This window comes from Carassius gibelio, chromosome B3, assembly GCF_023724105.1.
Source record: "Carassius gibelio isolate Cgi1373 ecotype wild population from Czech Republic chromosome B3, carGib1.2-hapl.c, whole genome shotgun sequence".
NCBI lineage: Eukaryota > Metazoa > Chordata > Actinopteri > Cypriniformes > Cyprinidae > Carassius > Carassius gibelio.
Window position 1 is genome coordinate 8755767 of NC_068398.1, and position 14540 is coordinate 8770306.

The 14540-nt window shown below is 34.1% G+C and overlaps 4 protein-coding genes across 13 annotated transcripts in view; 3 read left to right on the forward strand and 1 right to left on the reverse strand.

Moving 5' to 3' along the window:
- The window catches only part of LOC127952830 (N-acetylglucosamine-6-phosphate deacetylase), a 154202-nt gene that overhangs the window by 122944 nt on the left and 16718 nt on the right, over positions 1–14540 (forward strand). The window lies entirely within an intron of this gene.
- LOC127952811 (Fc receptor-like protein 5) overlaps positions 1–14540 on the forward strand; it is a 140874-nt gene that overhangs the window by 21886 nt on the left and 104448 nt on the right. The window lies entirely within an intron of this gene.
- LOC127952828 (elongation factor Tu, mitochondrial-like) lies at positions 535–6481 on the forward strand. The gene is made up of 10 exons (XM_052551661.1): positions 535–689; positions 1206–1252; positions 1585–1723; positions 1806–1972; positions 2840–3109; positions 4350–4482; positions 4610–4714; positions 5397–5548; positions 5639–5758; positions 5850–6481. The coding sequence occupies exons 1-10, from the start codon at positions 608–610 to the stop codon at positions 6018–6020; spliced, it is 1386 nt and encodes a 461-aa protein (XP_052407621.1). The 5' UTR covers positions 535–607; the 3' UTR covers positions 6021–6481.
- LOC127952844 (uncharacterized) lies at positions 6726–13460 on the reverse strand. 3 transcript variants are annotated; one of them, XM_052551691.1, is made up of 11 exons: positions 13314–13460; positions 10747–10854; positions 10590–10647; positions 9503–9558; positions 9287–9370; positions 9124–9219; positions 8396–8485; positions 8278–8316; positions 8132–8170; positions 7981–8024; positions 6726–7899 (listed from the first exon to the last, which is right to left on the reverse strand). In XM_052551691.1, exons 1-11 carry the CDS (start codon positions 13342–13344, stop codon positions 7882–7884), a joined length of 663 nt encoding a protein of 220 aa, XP_052407651.1. In that variant the 5' UTR covers positions 13345–13460; the 3' UTR covers positions 6726–7881. The 3 variants fall into 3 exon arrangements, with proteins under 3 accessions (XP_052407651.1, XP_052407653.1, XP_052407652.1); XM_052551693.1 differs by lacking the exon at positions 8278–8316; XM_052551692.1 differs by lacking the exon at positions 8132–8170.

Sequence of the window (14540 nt, forward strand, 5' to 3'; positions counted from 1 at the left end):
TATTTATTTTGCTGACTGTTTGTGGTAACTGCTCCTGTCACGTTGTGAACTGAAATGTTTTGACATATTTCTTTAATTTATTATTTCGGGAATTTTTTAATTATTATTTCACTTAAAAATATATAATATCAGATGTTTTAGATTTTTTTTTTTTTGTTTACTTACAGATATATACATAAATACATCAGTTACATTATTTTTCACAGATTATTTTTTTCAACTATGTATTTCTGACTTACTGATATTTTATCGTAGATAATGTTTTAATGTATTCATTTATATTATTTAACTTACACACAATATCTCACAGATAAGGGACCATTGGGCAAATATAAACTGAATCACATTCTACTCCAGGAACAAATTAAAGATAAAACACGAGAAAAACTAAGTGCGCTTAACGTACATTTAAAAACTCTGTGTTTATTAATAGTATAATTTAGATGGCCGCGTGTCAAAATGTTTTCCAGCAGTAGTAATAATACCGTGCACGCGCTCAGCACACAATCTCACACAATCTCGCTGCACACACAGCCAGAGCCGACTTGTCCATTTGTTTCGTTTAGGATGTTTACGGTAAGCAAAACGCGTCCAGTGTTGATGGCGTATGTGTGCGTCTCCGCGCGCATGCGAGACTGTCATTGTCCGCAAAATGGCTGCACTCGTGGGCATCCGCGCGTGCCTCTCCGGTAAGTTACTAAATGTTTTTCGTTTTCTTTCCCCTGTGCCATTGACACTGTTTTCAAGCTACGAGTGTTCCACGAGCGGGATCTATCATATATAAGTTTATATGTGAAAGTCAGAGTGGATAGAGGAAGGATGCTCGGGCGTTTCATAAGCAAGGTCAAGTTCCTCAGTCTTGTCTCATGAACCGCAGAGATATAGCAACCTAAATGACAGTAATGCATCAGGGTGTGCATGCATGTATAACCGAGAACCTGTCCTGTGTCAAGATTAGACTTCTGGGAAATGGATTAGGATTGTTTCAGTCTCGTGCTATTTTTGACAGCTAAGAGACTGGGGCTTTGATTCATTGGTTTTGTTTTGGGTTGATTAATGTGATATTGAGCCCTGTTTTTAATTGTTTTCATTGTTAAAGCAATTTTCGGACTCGTATCTGAATCTTAAGACAGTATAAATCTCATGTTTATGAATTATTAGGTTTATGTGTGACATTAAGCACATTTTCCCTAATTATTTTCCAGCTCTGCAGTTGACCTCACCGAGTTTACTGCACAGCTCTTATAAACTGGTGAGTGTTTTCATCTGCAGATATCCATATAACGTAACACATTACAAGATTTTATTGAAATGCATAAGATTAATTATGTCATTTAGAATTATCATAGAGAGTAAAGTCAAATCCAAATATTGTAACCTGCATAACTATTAAATCCAAACTAACTTATACTTAAAGCTAACATTTATCAAACCTAACATTTTCCCTTTTTGTTTAAATTACTTATATGTATATTTAATTAGAATGTTTGACAAATAATGCCACTAGAGTATAGTATTATAGGAGCATTTACAAGTAAAATTGAAATGTATGAATGTGTCTTTGTTTGATTTTTTTCTCTTTAGTGTGCGGTTCCTCTAAGTCGGAGGAGTTTCGCAGCGGAGGCAAAGAAGGTTTTCTCTCGTAGTAAACCCCATTTGAACATCGGGACCATCGGTCATGTCGATCACGGCAAAACCACGCTGACCGCCGCCATCACCAAAGGTAAGCCGACTGGAGCTTGCTCTTTGCTCTGATGAGTCAGACGTGGTGCGCTGAGTGTATCTTCTTCATCTGTTGGTGTCAGTCCTTGCCGAGGCCGGCGGTGCAAGTTATAAGACGTATGAGGATATCGATAATGCTCCTGAAGAGAAGGCTCGAGGGATCACCATCAACGCCTCGCACGTGGAGTACACCACCGCCAACAGACACTACGCTCACACCGACTGCCCCGGACATGCTGACTACGTTAAGGTATCGTACACAGATCATATCTATGACTACACTGCCTTTCTAAAGTTTGGGGTCAGTAAGAGGAGAATAAAGCCCAAGGTATCTGTGGTTTACAGTGAATCTATAACAGCTAAGAGACATTGTTAGGCACGATGTAAGCAGGGAGTTATTGCTTTTATAAAATGGTTATTCCATATACGTAATAAGGTTTCACAGAGTAAGACAGAGCAAATAAAGTGTAGTGATATTAATAAAACAGTATTCTTCCACCAAACAATGTAGTTCCTCAGAAGTAAGCGAAGATGTTTGTAGAGGAATTTACAACAGCTTCGACCAATCAGAATCAAGGACCGAACTATATGTTTTATAAATTATTATTTTATCAATCATGCATGCATTATATTGATCAAAAGTGACAGTCAAGACATTTATAATGTTACAAATGATTTATATTTCAAATAAGCGCTGTTGACTTGGGCAAAGAATCCTAAAAAAAAACGTATCATGGTTCCCACAAAAAAATAAAATATAATAATAATAATAGAAGAAGAAATCATATTAGAATGATTTCTGAGGGATCATGTGACACTGAAGACTGGAGGAATGATGCTGAAAATACAGCTTTGAATCACAGGAATAAATTACATTTTAAAATAGAAAACTACAAAATAAAGAAAAATTAATTACACTTAAATACCTATTCAGATAGATAGCAGTTCTTTTAAATTCCAATTATATTTCCCAATATTGCCGTTTTCAAATAAATGCAGCCTTGGCAAGCATAAGATACTTCTTTCAACAAATCTTACTGACCCAACATTATTGTGTGTGTGTGTGTATATGCACGATCATGACATCTGTATTATGAATACCTGTCTCTGTCTGAAGAACATGATCACAGGCACCTCTCAGATGGACGGCTGTATTCTCGTGGTGGCGGCGACCGACGGTCAGATGCCACAGACGCGTGAGCACCTCCTGCTGGCGCGGCAGATCGGCGTCGAGCACGTGGTGGTGTTCGTCAACAAAGCCGATGCCGTGGAGGACAAGGAGATGCTGGACCTGGTGGAGCTGGAGATCAGAGAGCTGCTCACAGAGTACGGATACGACGGAGAAAACACACCAGTTATTATTGGATCGGCACTCTGTGCTCTGGAGGTAAGGATAGAGATGGAGTGATTTAAGAATGAAGTAATATTGTTACAACAAATTATTGAACACCAATAATAATTACTGAGAGCTGAGCAGCAAATCAGCATCACAGAATGTTTTCTGAAGGATCATGTGACCGTAATGACGCTGGAAATACAATTTAAAGCTGCAGTCTGTAACATTTTAGGGTTAAAATGATCTAAAATCAATATTTGAGCAAGTACATTGATCGCATTACCTTAGCCCGATTCACAACGGTTAATATACAATAATGTTTTCTAATTTAAGTGGTTCGGTTAGGTTTTTGCGAGAAATTCAAGCATGGCACTATGGACTTTTCCTACAGCAGCTGAAATAATTAAATGTCAAAAAATCGTTTTGATGGCAGATTGTAATCAAGAAAGATTATATGAAACAAGTGAATTAAATTAAATTATATTCCATCTTCTGATTACAGAGGGCCTGGGTTCACATAAGATGTGTATTTTAACGACCATCAGTTCGATGGGAGCATCGTTTGCTTTTTGGGTTCAAATAAAAAATTTTTTATATGAAATTCGAATGATGTGAAAATTAGAGATTAGACTGTACAGAGATTGAAATCTACATGCTTATACACTATACTCATAGTCTCGCAGTGCTGATGTTGTTAACATTAATAATTTGAGAACAAAGTATAACAATAATAATAATTTGCAGGGTTTGATGTGATATGTGCTAATCGATCATTAGATTAAAACACCATTGATAGCGCAATTTATTGTAATTTTTTATTTTTTTCTCAGTTGGTCAGAACAAAGCATGGTAGACTTGTTACTTGTTCAGATGACAATATTCTGTGAAAATTCTTAGTTGGTTCATATATTCCAAGACATGGGCTAGAATATGTGATTACTAACTACAGTGATTATCCACACCGTTGAGGTGACTGACAGCTACACATTCAGCTTTAAACAGATTCATCCTCTCTGGATCACTACCCACGCAGGGAATACAACTCCACAAGGAACTGCAGTTCCAGGTTTTCAAACATAGATGGCGACAAAGATGCAAAACTTACGGACTGCAGCTTTAACAAAATATTCAAACAGAAGACAGCTTTTTTATTGTTAATATGTGTATGCACAGGCAATGGTGAAGAGACTGGAATGATGTATTCTGAATGGTGTTAAATCACACATTTAAGTGCTGCTGTTATGATTGTGTGTGTGTGTGTGTGTGTGTGTGTGTGTGTGTGTGTGTTCAGAACAGGCAGCCGGAGCTGGGTGTAAACTCCATTATGAAGCTTTTGGAGGTGGTAGATAATTATATTCCTTTGCCAAAGAGAGATCTGGATAAACCATTCCTGCTGCCTGTAGAGGGAGTCTATTCTATTCCAGGTGTGCTTTCTTCTTGAGGTAGTGCAGATGTGGTATTCGTGTGATTGAATGTGCTTTTTTTTTGCTTCATCTCTGTAATTAATATTTTGTGTGTGTGTGTGGGTTTGACTCTGAATTCTGTGTGCAGGTCGAGGTACTGTGGTCACTGGTACACTTGAGCGAGGAACGATCAAGAAAGGAGATGAATGTGAATTTCTCGGACACAATCGTTGCTTTAAGTCCGTCATCACTGGTGAGAAAATATTTCCTGCTCAATGCATAAACATGCATTGCATCTTAACAGGCAGTACTTTAGTGTGCAAAATATGGTTAATGTATTTGGAATGGATCTTACATTGAACATCATTGATTCTCTTAACACCCTTCAGTGTTTGAATATGTTTTTGGAGAACATTTTGTCCAATGCATTAACATATTTAAAGGAGAAAGCCTGAAATTGAATGTATTAACCACTTTTATGGAAGCTAACTGGAAACACAAAGAAAGTGTTGTTTTTTTGTGTATTAATCTGAAAATGTCTTTGAATTTTAGTCTTATAGTGTTCTTTTTATTAACTAAATTATTACAATTAACAGTGTAAGATTAAAGCTTTGAGTTGTTGGTTTGGTGACTAACTGAATGTATATAAGTAAAAGCTAATTCAAAACACTACATACTGTAATAGTATAGAATTAATATTAAAACAACAAAAACATATTATTAATAATTTAGTTTGTTTCTTAGGTTTCTGTTCCATGTGCTTCTTAAAATACACTGACATTTTCACTACATCAACAAATGATGAGGATTTCTCATAAATAGCTGAGAGATAAGGCGATGAATCACTTCTTGGGGTTTAAGAGCGATATGATTCGGCTTCACACAGAAATTGAACTGTCGCTCTGATCTTCTCTGTTTCTTGCTCGTTCCCTCAGGTATCGAGATGTTCCACCAGTCTCTGGATCGGGCGGAGGCGGGCGATAACATGGGTGCTCTGGTGCGCGGTCTGAAGAGGGAGGATGTCAGGAGAGGCATGGTGATGTGCAAACCGGGATCCATCCAGCCGCACCAGAAGGTCAAAGCTCAGGTGTGTGAATTTAAAAACAGCATAAACATCAGTTCAGCAGCTCTGTCCTACTTCACAAACCAATCAATCATTTAAACTCTTTGTCTTCAGGTCTACGTCCTGAGCAAAGAGGAGGGCGGCAGACACAAGCCGTTCTGCACAAACTTCATGCCGATCATGTTCTCTCACACCTGGGACATGGCTTGTATAGTACAGCTGCTTCCGGGCAAGGTACGTTTTAGCTGTGCAAATACTTAATATATATCAGCACCAGAAATGTTTACTTTAAATGTGTTAATATCTCTGTCTCTTGGTCTCTTAGGAGTTGGTGATGCCCGGAGAGGACGCGTCTCTGATCCTGGCCCTCAGACAGCCCATGGCTATTGACAAAGGCCAAAGGTTCACGCTCAGAGACGGCAACCAAACCATCGGCACAGGCCTGGTCACAGAAATCCTCTCCATGTCAGAGGACGACAAATACAACTGGGGCTGAGAAAGATGACGGGAAAAGAGGAAACTCTTTGAGACTCTTGTGTCCGAAGCCTTTTTGGACTGAAGTTCTAGAAATGTCACTCTAGAATTGAATTGCCGCCCTGTTTATATCACAAAATTAAATCTATTTGCTAAGGAGGATGTCTTTGTCTTGATTGCTGATGTCTCTGCAAACCCATGTGCCCAACCAAGAAGCAAGTGAAATGTGGAATAATTTGTGTCCATTTCAGCACATTAAAATGCTCGCTACATGCTCTGCTTTCACTATCCTCTGTCTCGTCTGAGCTGTCAGTTATTCACTAAGTGAAAAACAGTACATTTGAGGAAAGTTTCTGAATTTAAACTGTACTTGGCTTGTCATTTCATGTCGCTCATCCTCAGACACACATTATGCTCTTTTGCTGTCTGTTTTCCGGTCATCAGTCTAAAAAAATGTAATAAAATGAATTCAGTAGGTCTGTAGACTCAGCCTTGTGTCTTGCATTTTTCAACAAGAAAAAATGTAGAGTAGAGTGATTTTTTTAAGTTGCAACTATTGTATATTTTTAAGGTGTGTGTTAACAGAGTAGCCCATTTTTGGAAAGTTCAAGTTGTTGCTTTTGAGTGCCATGTTTAAATCAAAACAATTTGGTGTGATGGTGAATGATTGTGTGTAGGAAGACAAAATTATGAAAAAGCTGTTTGAATTCGCTTTTCGGCAGTAATCTCATTCATGGAGTCTATATTGTCACATTTACTTGAATATTATTACAGCAATAAAACAATGTTCAGGAAGTTCTTGAAAATTGCAACCCAGATAATGAATTTCACAAAGAGACTTTATGAAACGAGATTAAACAAAAATGCATAAAAAAACAATTAGTCATATATGAAAATTATTATTTAAATGTTAAGTAACATTCATTTCATATAAATATGTAACGTTACTATTCAAATAATTGCATTAATTATGTAGAAGTAATACATTTAAATTAAAATTTTAAAGTAATATAGGACCAGGACATTTTTGTGATATTTACCAGTTTATTTCTAAACACAATGTGAATTTCTCCACCCAGATCGCATCAAATAAAAGCTTGAACAGAACATCTTAAAAGCAACTTGTAGGTATTTTTGTCGTGTGCTTGTGCTGTGGCTTCGTTTCACATCGACCGCTTCCAGTCTCACCCTGCTTCATTCTACTACGATAATAAATCATGAACATGATTTCTGGTCGAGTACCACAAGTACGGTTGGATTGAATCGGCTGTGAGGATGAAGACTACAACTCCCATGATTCCACACTCGGCTACTGGGTAGTTGTCTTTGTTTATTTTGAATATACGCCCTCTAGCGGCGAAAATGTGCATAGTGTGACTTTAAAGGGGCCAAAACAAAGAAACAGGTAAAAACTGTAAAAAAAAAAAAAAACAACAACAACAACAACGTAATACAAATATATAAAAAAACAATTCTAAAAAGATTAACAAAAAAAAAAAAAAATCGTCACCTTTTAATATTATGCCATGCAACATTTTGAGTGCAATTCAGGATTTGATTGGAAAGTGAAACATGGCTTGTGTGTCATTGTTTCTTTGCTGTGTTTAATTGTGCCCTAAAAGTTTTTGAAGCAAGTAGTCCATTTTGATTTCAATCTCAAGGTTGTTGTTTTTTTATGTAATGTATAATTGATATAGGCTATTTATATTTAAAAGATATATATAATTAGTTGTCATCCAGTAGCTGCCCCTAAAGGTTTACATTTAAAAAAGAATCTCTCAGTTAATTGCATTTTGATTGCAGTTGTCCATTTCTCTGCATCTCTTTCATTCACACGGCCTTCTTCCATCTCTTCTTTATCTGCAGCGAGACTGGGATTCCATTCATCTTCTCATATGAATCTGAAACAAGCGTTCACACACACGCTTAATCACATGTAAAGAGACATGCATGTCTTCAACACCTGATAAACACACACTCACCATCCTCCATGGTGCCATGGGCTGCTGTTTACTATTTATGTAGTCTGTGGCATATTGAAGAGAGATAACCACACATTAATTTGTCTATGACAGTTCTTACAGTATTTCATACCGTACATGTGCATATATGAACACACAGTGAAATCTTTACCAGTGTCTTGTTTTCCATCTTCATCAGGATTTATGTAGTCTGTGGAATATTGAAGAGAGATTAACACACGTTCATTTGTCTATGACAGTTCTTACAATATTTCATACCGTACATGTGCATATATGAAAACACAGTGAAATCTTTACCAGTGTCTTGTTTTCCATCTTCATCAGGATTTATGTAATCTGTGGCATATTGAAGAGAGTTTACCACACATTCATTTGTCTATTATATATTGAAGTTAATAGAATATCAGATTCTCACCGTCGTTTACAGTGGAGTGTCGGAGCTTCTGTGTCTGTTTGCGAGGCTGAGCATATAAACACTCCACCATATTCTCATACGACTCTCCATCTGGAGAGAAATCAGATCAGACTCCAAACACAACTCGGGTCATGTCCTTTTCTTCAGGCCTACATTAAGACCTTCATATAGAGGAGCTTTAATAAGCAGTCAAAGCTTTGGAATATATAGTGATCATGTTCATTAATTAGAAAAAAAAAAATTCAATGAAATAAATATGCTATGAAATATCATAGACCATGTTTTTGCCTGTGTCCTCTTCAGAGCTGTATAATACAGGGTTATTATAATTAGCTAAATCTAAAAAAAAAAATTTTTTTTAAATTGCTAAGGGAAATAAATCCAATAAATTAACATAGAAATCCTGGATAAAATACCTAAACGAAATGAAAATTAGAAATGCCAGTTAAAGCATTAAATAAATAAAAATTTAAGTTGAATCTCAAGTATAAATTAAACCTAAATAGTAATAGTAATATATATATATATATATATATATAATGTAAAAAAATTAAAAAATACAATAATCAAACTTAAATTCAACTAAGTTTTGCAGTGTACTGAATATTATATATATATATATATATATATATATATATATATATATATATATATATATATATATATATATATATATATAAATATATATATATATATATATATGTATAAAGTATTGTTTTCTCACTCACCCGTAGTTGTCAGATTGCTAGGCATTTGTAGGGTGTTGTGATGTTTCTGTGGCCCCACAGCTTCCTCTTCCCCAATTGCATCTGGGGTAAGATAATCTAAAACCAACCACCATTTAATTGCACAGTAAAACCACTCACATAATTACTGTTGATCAGGAAATACCTTCATCTGCAGAAACATAGTATGTGACTTTGTCTTGATTGCTGTAGATAGCTGCTTCTACATTCTCATATGACTGCGTCTCATCTGTCGAAGCAGACAAAATAGTGACTGTGCTTCTTAGGGTTTCTTTTTGTGGTACTGTATGTCAATCATCTTTTACATAGAGATATTATGTTGAACACTGTGATTTGAGATTTGAACACTGTAGTATTTTACCCTTCTTGTTGTTTTCAGAGCTCTCCATACACCTCTGAGCACCGCTCTTAATGTACCTGTGATAACACACACATTCAAAAACATCAAATAACCTTTTCGAAAATCAAGGGCATGGCTTGATTTAATAGTAATTGTAAAAGTTCTCCCAAAAATGAAAATAAGCTGAAGATATACTCACCCGCAGGCCATCCAAGATGTAGCTGTGGAACAGATTCATAGAAATGTAGCATTGCATCACTTGCTGACCAGTGTGGATCTTCTGCAGTGAATGGGTGCCGTCAGAATGAGAGTCCAAACAGCTGATAAAAACATCACAATAATCCACAAGTAATCCACATGACTCCAGTCCATCAGGTCCATCATCTTGTGAGACTAAAAGCTTTGTGTTTGTAAGAAACAAATCCATCATTAAATAGTTTTTAACTTTAAAGCTATGCTTGGTATAATACGAGTCCTCTATCCATGATATTGATTTCTCTGGAAAGATTGCCTCATCTGAATCAGGAGAGAAATATACAATGTATATGTAGATCAAGTAGCGGTTTACAAGTGAAATCAGTCCAAAACAGCTCTAAACAAATATGGTTTTGGATTTTAATGTGAGAGGACAAACGAAGACTATTTCACTGACTGGAGGAAGCATTATTATGGATTATGAACTTTGATTATTATGGATTATCATGGATTTTGACCAGAAGCGATGATTTAAAGTTAAAAACAACTTAATCATGGATTTGTTTCTTACAAGCATTTGGCTTTTCATTTCCCAAGATATTAAGTGATGGACTGGAGTGGTGTGGATTATTGTGATGTTTTTATCCGCTGTTTGGACTCTCATTCTGACGGCACCCATTCACTGCAGGAATCCATTTGTGAGCAAGTGATGTAATTCCACATTTCTCTAAATCTGTTCTGATGAAGAAACAAACTAATCTACATCTTGGATGGACTGAGGGTGTGAAAATGTTTAACTAATTTTATTAAAATGTATTAAGGTATTTCTGAATAAAGTGTGCGTTTTGGCAAACATTTACCCATTTTACACTGAAAGAAAAAGAAAATGTATTGGAAAACATAAATGCATCACCCATTGTCAGTGTGTGTGGCAAAATGTCCAGTTGTGTTTGTCCTCTGCTTTGTGGGCACTGCAAGAAAAATGTGTTTGTTTAGATCAATCATCTATTTTTAGTTTGTGTTAAGTATTTCTCTGCGTAAATGTTTGGGTGAGTTTACAGTAGCCTTACATCTGCTGTTCCTGGGACGCTGTGTTTTGCAGATGTATGTGAACACAACAATTCCAATCAGAAAGGCTGAAGCTGGAACTGTGTAGAGCAACCAATCAGGTCGAGATGCTAAACAACACACAAAGAAATGAATAAGTGAACCAGCATCTGATTTCTAATGACGTAATGCTACACACAGACAGCTGTGTTATGTGAAGGTAAGTTTTTACTTGATTTGCTGTGGTACACACTGTCAAACGTGGTTGTGATAACTCTTTTGTAGCCTGTGGACATGTATGAATGGATCATGGAAATTAATTTCTTTCCAGGAGTTGAAAGTTCACTTCATCATGCTGGTTTATATAAATGTACACAGGCTGTGTACACAGTACAGAAAAAAAACTCACTGTAAAAAAAGTTGTAATTAAAATAAAGATTTTTGGAGAACATTTTACAAGAAAATACTATTTCAGTCTTTCTACCTCACAAATATCATGTTTAGATCAGATTAGATTCAGCTTTATTGTCATTATCCAGAGTACAAGTACAGAGCTAATGAAATGCAGTTAGCATCTAACAAGAAGTGCAGTGTTTTATATACAGTACAGACCAAAAGTTTGGAAACATTACTATTTTTAATGTTTTTGAAAGAATTTTCTTATGCTCATAAAGCCTGCATTGATTTGATCAAAAATACAGAAAAAAACTGTAATATTGTGAAATATTATTACAACTTAAAAAAATAGTTTTCTATTTGAATATACTTAAAAAAAAAATAGTTTATTCCTGTGATGCAAAGCTGAATTGTCAGGATCATTACTCCAGCCTTCAGTGTCACATGTAACATCCAGTCTATCACATGATTATTTAGAAATCATTCTCATATTCTGATTTATTATGAGTGTTGGAAACAGTTCTGCTGTCTAATATATATTTGATCAATAAAAGGTTAAAAAGAACTGCATTTATTCCAAATAAAATAAAAAATTATAATAATATATATTCTAATAATATATTTTCTTTACTATCACTTTTTATCAATTTAACAAATCCTTTCTGAATAAAGTATTGATTTTATTTAAAACAAAAAAAAGAAAAGAAAATACTGACCCCAATTTACTGACCAGTAGTGTACATTTTTATTACAAAATATTTTTATTTTAAAAACATAGCTTTTTTTTTTATTAAGTATCACATGTTCTGAAAAAATATTAAGCAGCAGAACTGTTTCCAACTTTGATGATGAATCATCATATTAGAATGATTTCTAAAGGATCATGTGATAATGATAATGATAAGAAAATAATAAATAAATGATAATTTAAAGTATAATAGATTTAAAAACAATTATTTTAAATTGTAATAATATATCAAAATATATATATTTTTTTTCTGTATTTTTGATCAAATAAATGCAGGCTTGATGAGCAGAAGAAACTTCTTTCAAAAAAATTAAAATGTTTCCAAACTTTTGGTGTGTACTGTACATATAAGTGAAGCTATGATTTACATAATGTACAGTGTACCAGAGTTTAATCAAATCTTGTCATTTATTTCTAACCATGAAATCTACTAGCAATTTTTGAGAACAGCGGTGAACCCAAATCTTTCTTTTTCTTTTTTTCAATTTATGCTTTGAATCAAGTCCTCTTTTGTGTGTGTCTGTGTGTTCAGGTGGCAAACTTACAAAATAGCCAAGTCTTGAACCGCTCCAATTATAAAAAACTATAGGAAAGGAAACTATAAAAAAACATTTTTTTTAAAGATTTTTCCCAAATTTGTCCTGAATGACGATTGAAAGTTTCAATAAATAAATACAAATCAGTTGTTATTCACATTGGCTTTTGGTTTTTAAGTAATTTCAACTTAAATCTCTTAAAAAAAAAAAGATGAATCTTATCTAACTTTAAAAAATGAAGGTGAAATTGTTACAATTATTTTGATTAACTTAAAGTAATAATAAAAAATCTGTTAACATTTGAATCAAAATAATTGGATTAAAACAAACACATTTAATCTCTTCTTTAGATTTAAAATATAAACCTTGTTCATTAGTGAAATTACAGAACAAGGAAGAAACATTCTAAGAATGTCATGACTTGCGGAATTGTGGATTTGTCACTTGGTTTGACAAACTTCTTGTGAAAAGCATCATCTTCTAAAGTTGCTTCATGTGTCACCCTCACACTTTCAGTCTTACTCGGTTTCGTTTCACACACGCTCACAGACAGATCCCAAGGGAGGACCTGCGTGCAGTTTTCTCAGCAGCTGCCACACGTTTCCTTTCTTTTACACCGTGCACAGAAACTGTATTTTCTCTGAAGTAACTGTTACACTGCTGAAGCTCTCACCATAAAACATCAGTACAAATATCTAGCACCAGAAAAAATATACATAAACTAACAGTGTGGAAAAACTACATGGCAATTAGTAGAGAGCAAAAACAACATTCACTGTATTTCATGTTTAGATAAGATGTTAAATAAATATTAAAACATCTACACATACCCACAATTACAAAAACTATTACTAAAAAACTATTGTTGTTCAGACAAATATCAGCGCTCGGCTAGCTCCTCTGTCTTTACCTTCATGGATGGCCTTGCTTGTTTTGTTCATCCTGAAACATCAGAGAGAAAACCGTGTGATGTTCACGCAAAGATGGGCAAACCAGAACTGAGAGTATTAGGGAGGAGGAGAAGGAGAGACGAGGCGGAAGAGAAGAAAAGAAGGAGTAACAGAGACAGACAGCAAATGTAAAAAAGGAGAAGTGAGAAAGTAAACATGTCATAAACAATCAGTCTTTTTATACCAAGTACCATGATAATGACCAACATTAAGGGTGCTTTCACACCTGCCTCATTTAAATACTGCAGCGTAGCAGTCCTAGTTATTCAGCTACAGCTCTGCAGAGTTCAGAAATGAGGCAGTTTTATTCCTCATAAGAATATTTGTTGTTGTCAGCCACATGTGCTTACATATAAATAAAAAAACTGAAATAATGATAAATTAAAATATGTTGTACCTAAAAGTAAAAAAAAAAAAAAAAAAAACGTACTGTATTTAAATGCAAAGAAAAACTTTAATCGAATAAAGGTTAAATTAAAATGTATATGTAATTGATTACCCCACTTTGAGAACCACAGACGTAACTTATATTTTAATGCAAATATAATAATTAAAGTATCATATATAGTGCTGTCAAATTGATTTGTCACCATTTATCGTATCCAAAATAAAAGTTTGTTTAAATGTATATGTGGGTGTACTATGTATATTTATAGATATAAATACAAACAGATATATATTTAAGAAATGTATGATATATGTATCTTAGTATTTTTTTGTTTCTAGTAGAAGTTGTATACTTGTTGATACCAGAAATCAGCTGTCTAATAAAGAAGTTGTTTGGCAAAAAGTATTTTATGTATTTTGAAACTACAAAAATACTAAGATTAAATTCATTTAAATAGAAAATAGTATTTTACCCATCCCTATATATATATGAACACATTTGTTGTTTAATACATTTTAGTATTTTATAATTCATTTTAGGCCCACATATATTATTCCCTATTTTATAAATTAATTTAAAAAAAAATATTTTCATTTTACTTTAATTTATAGTATTTTTGTTCAGTATGTGCATTTTTCTTTTTATATATATATATATATATATATATATATATATATATATATATATATATATATATATATATATATATATATATATATATATATTACTGTTCAAGTTTAATTTGTATTTTTTGGTTTTAAATGCATTTGTTTTTTTCAGGTAATTTTATTGCTTCCAC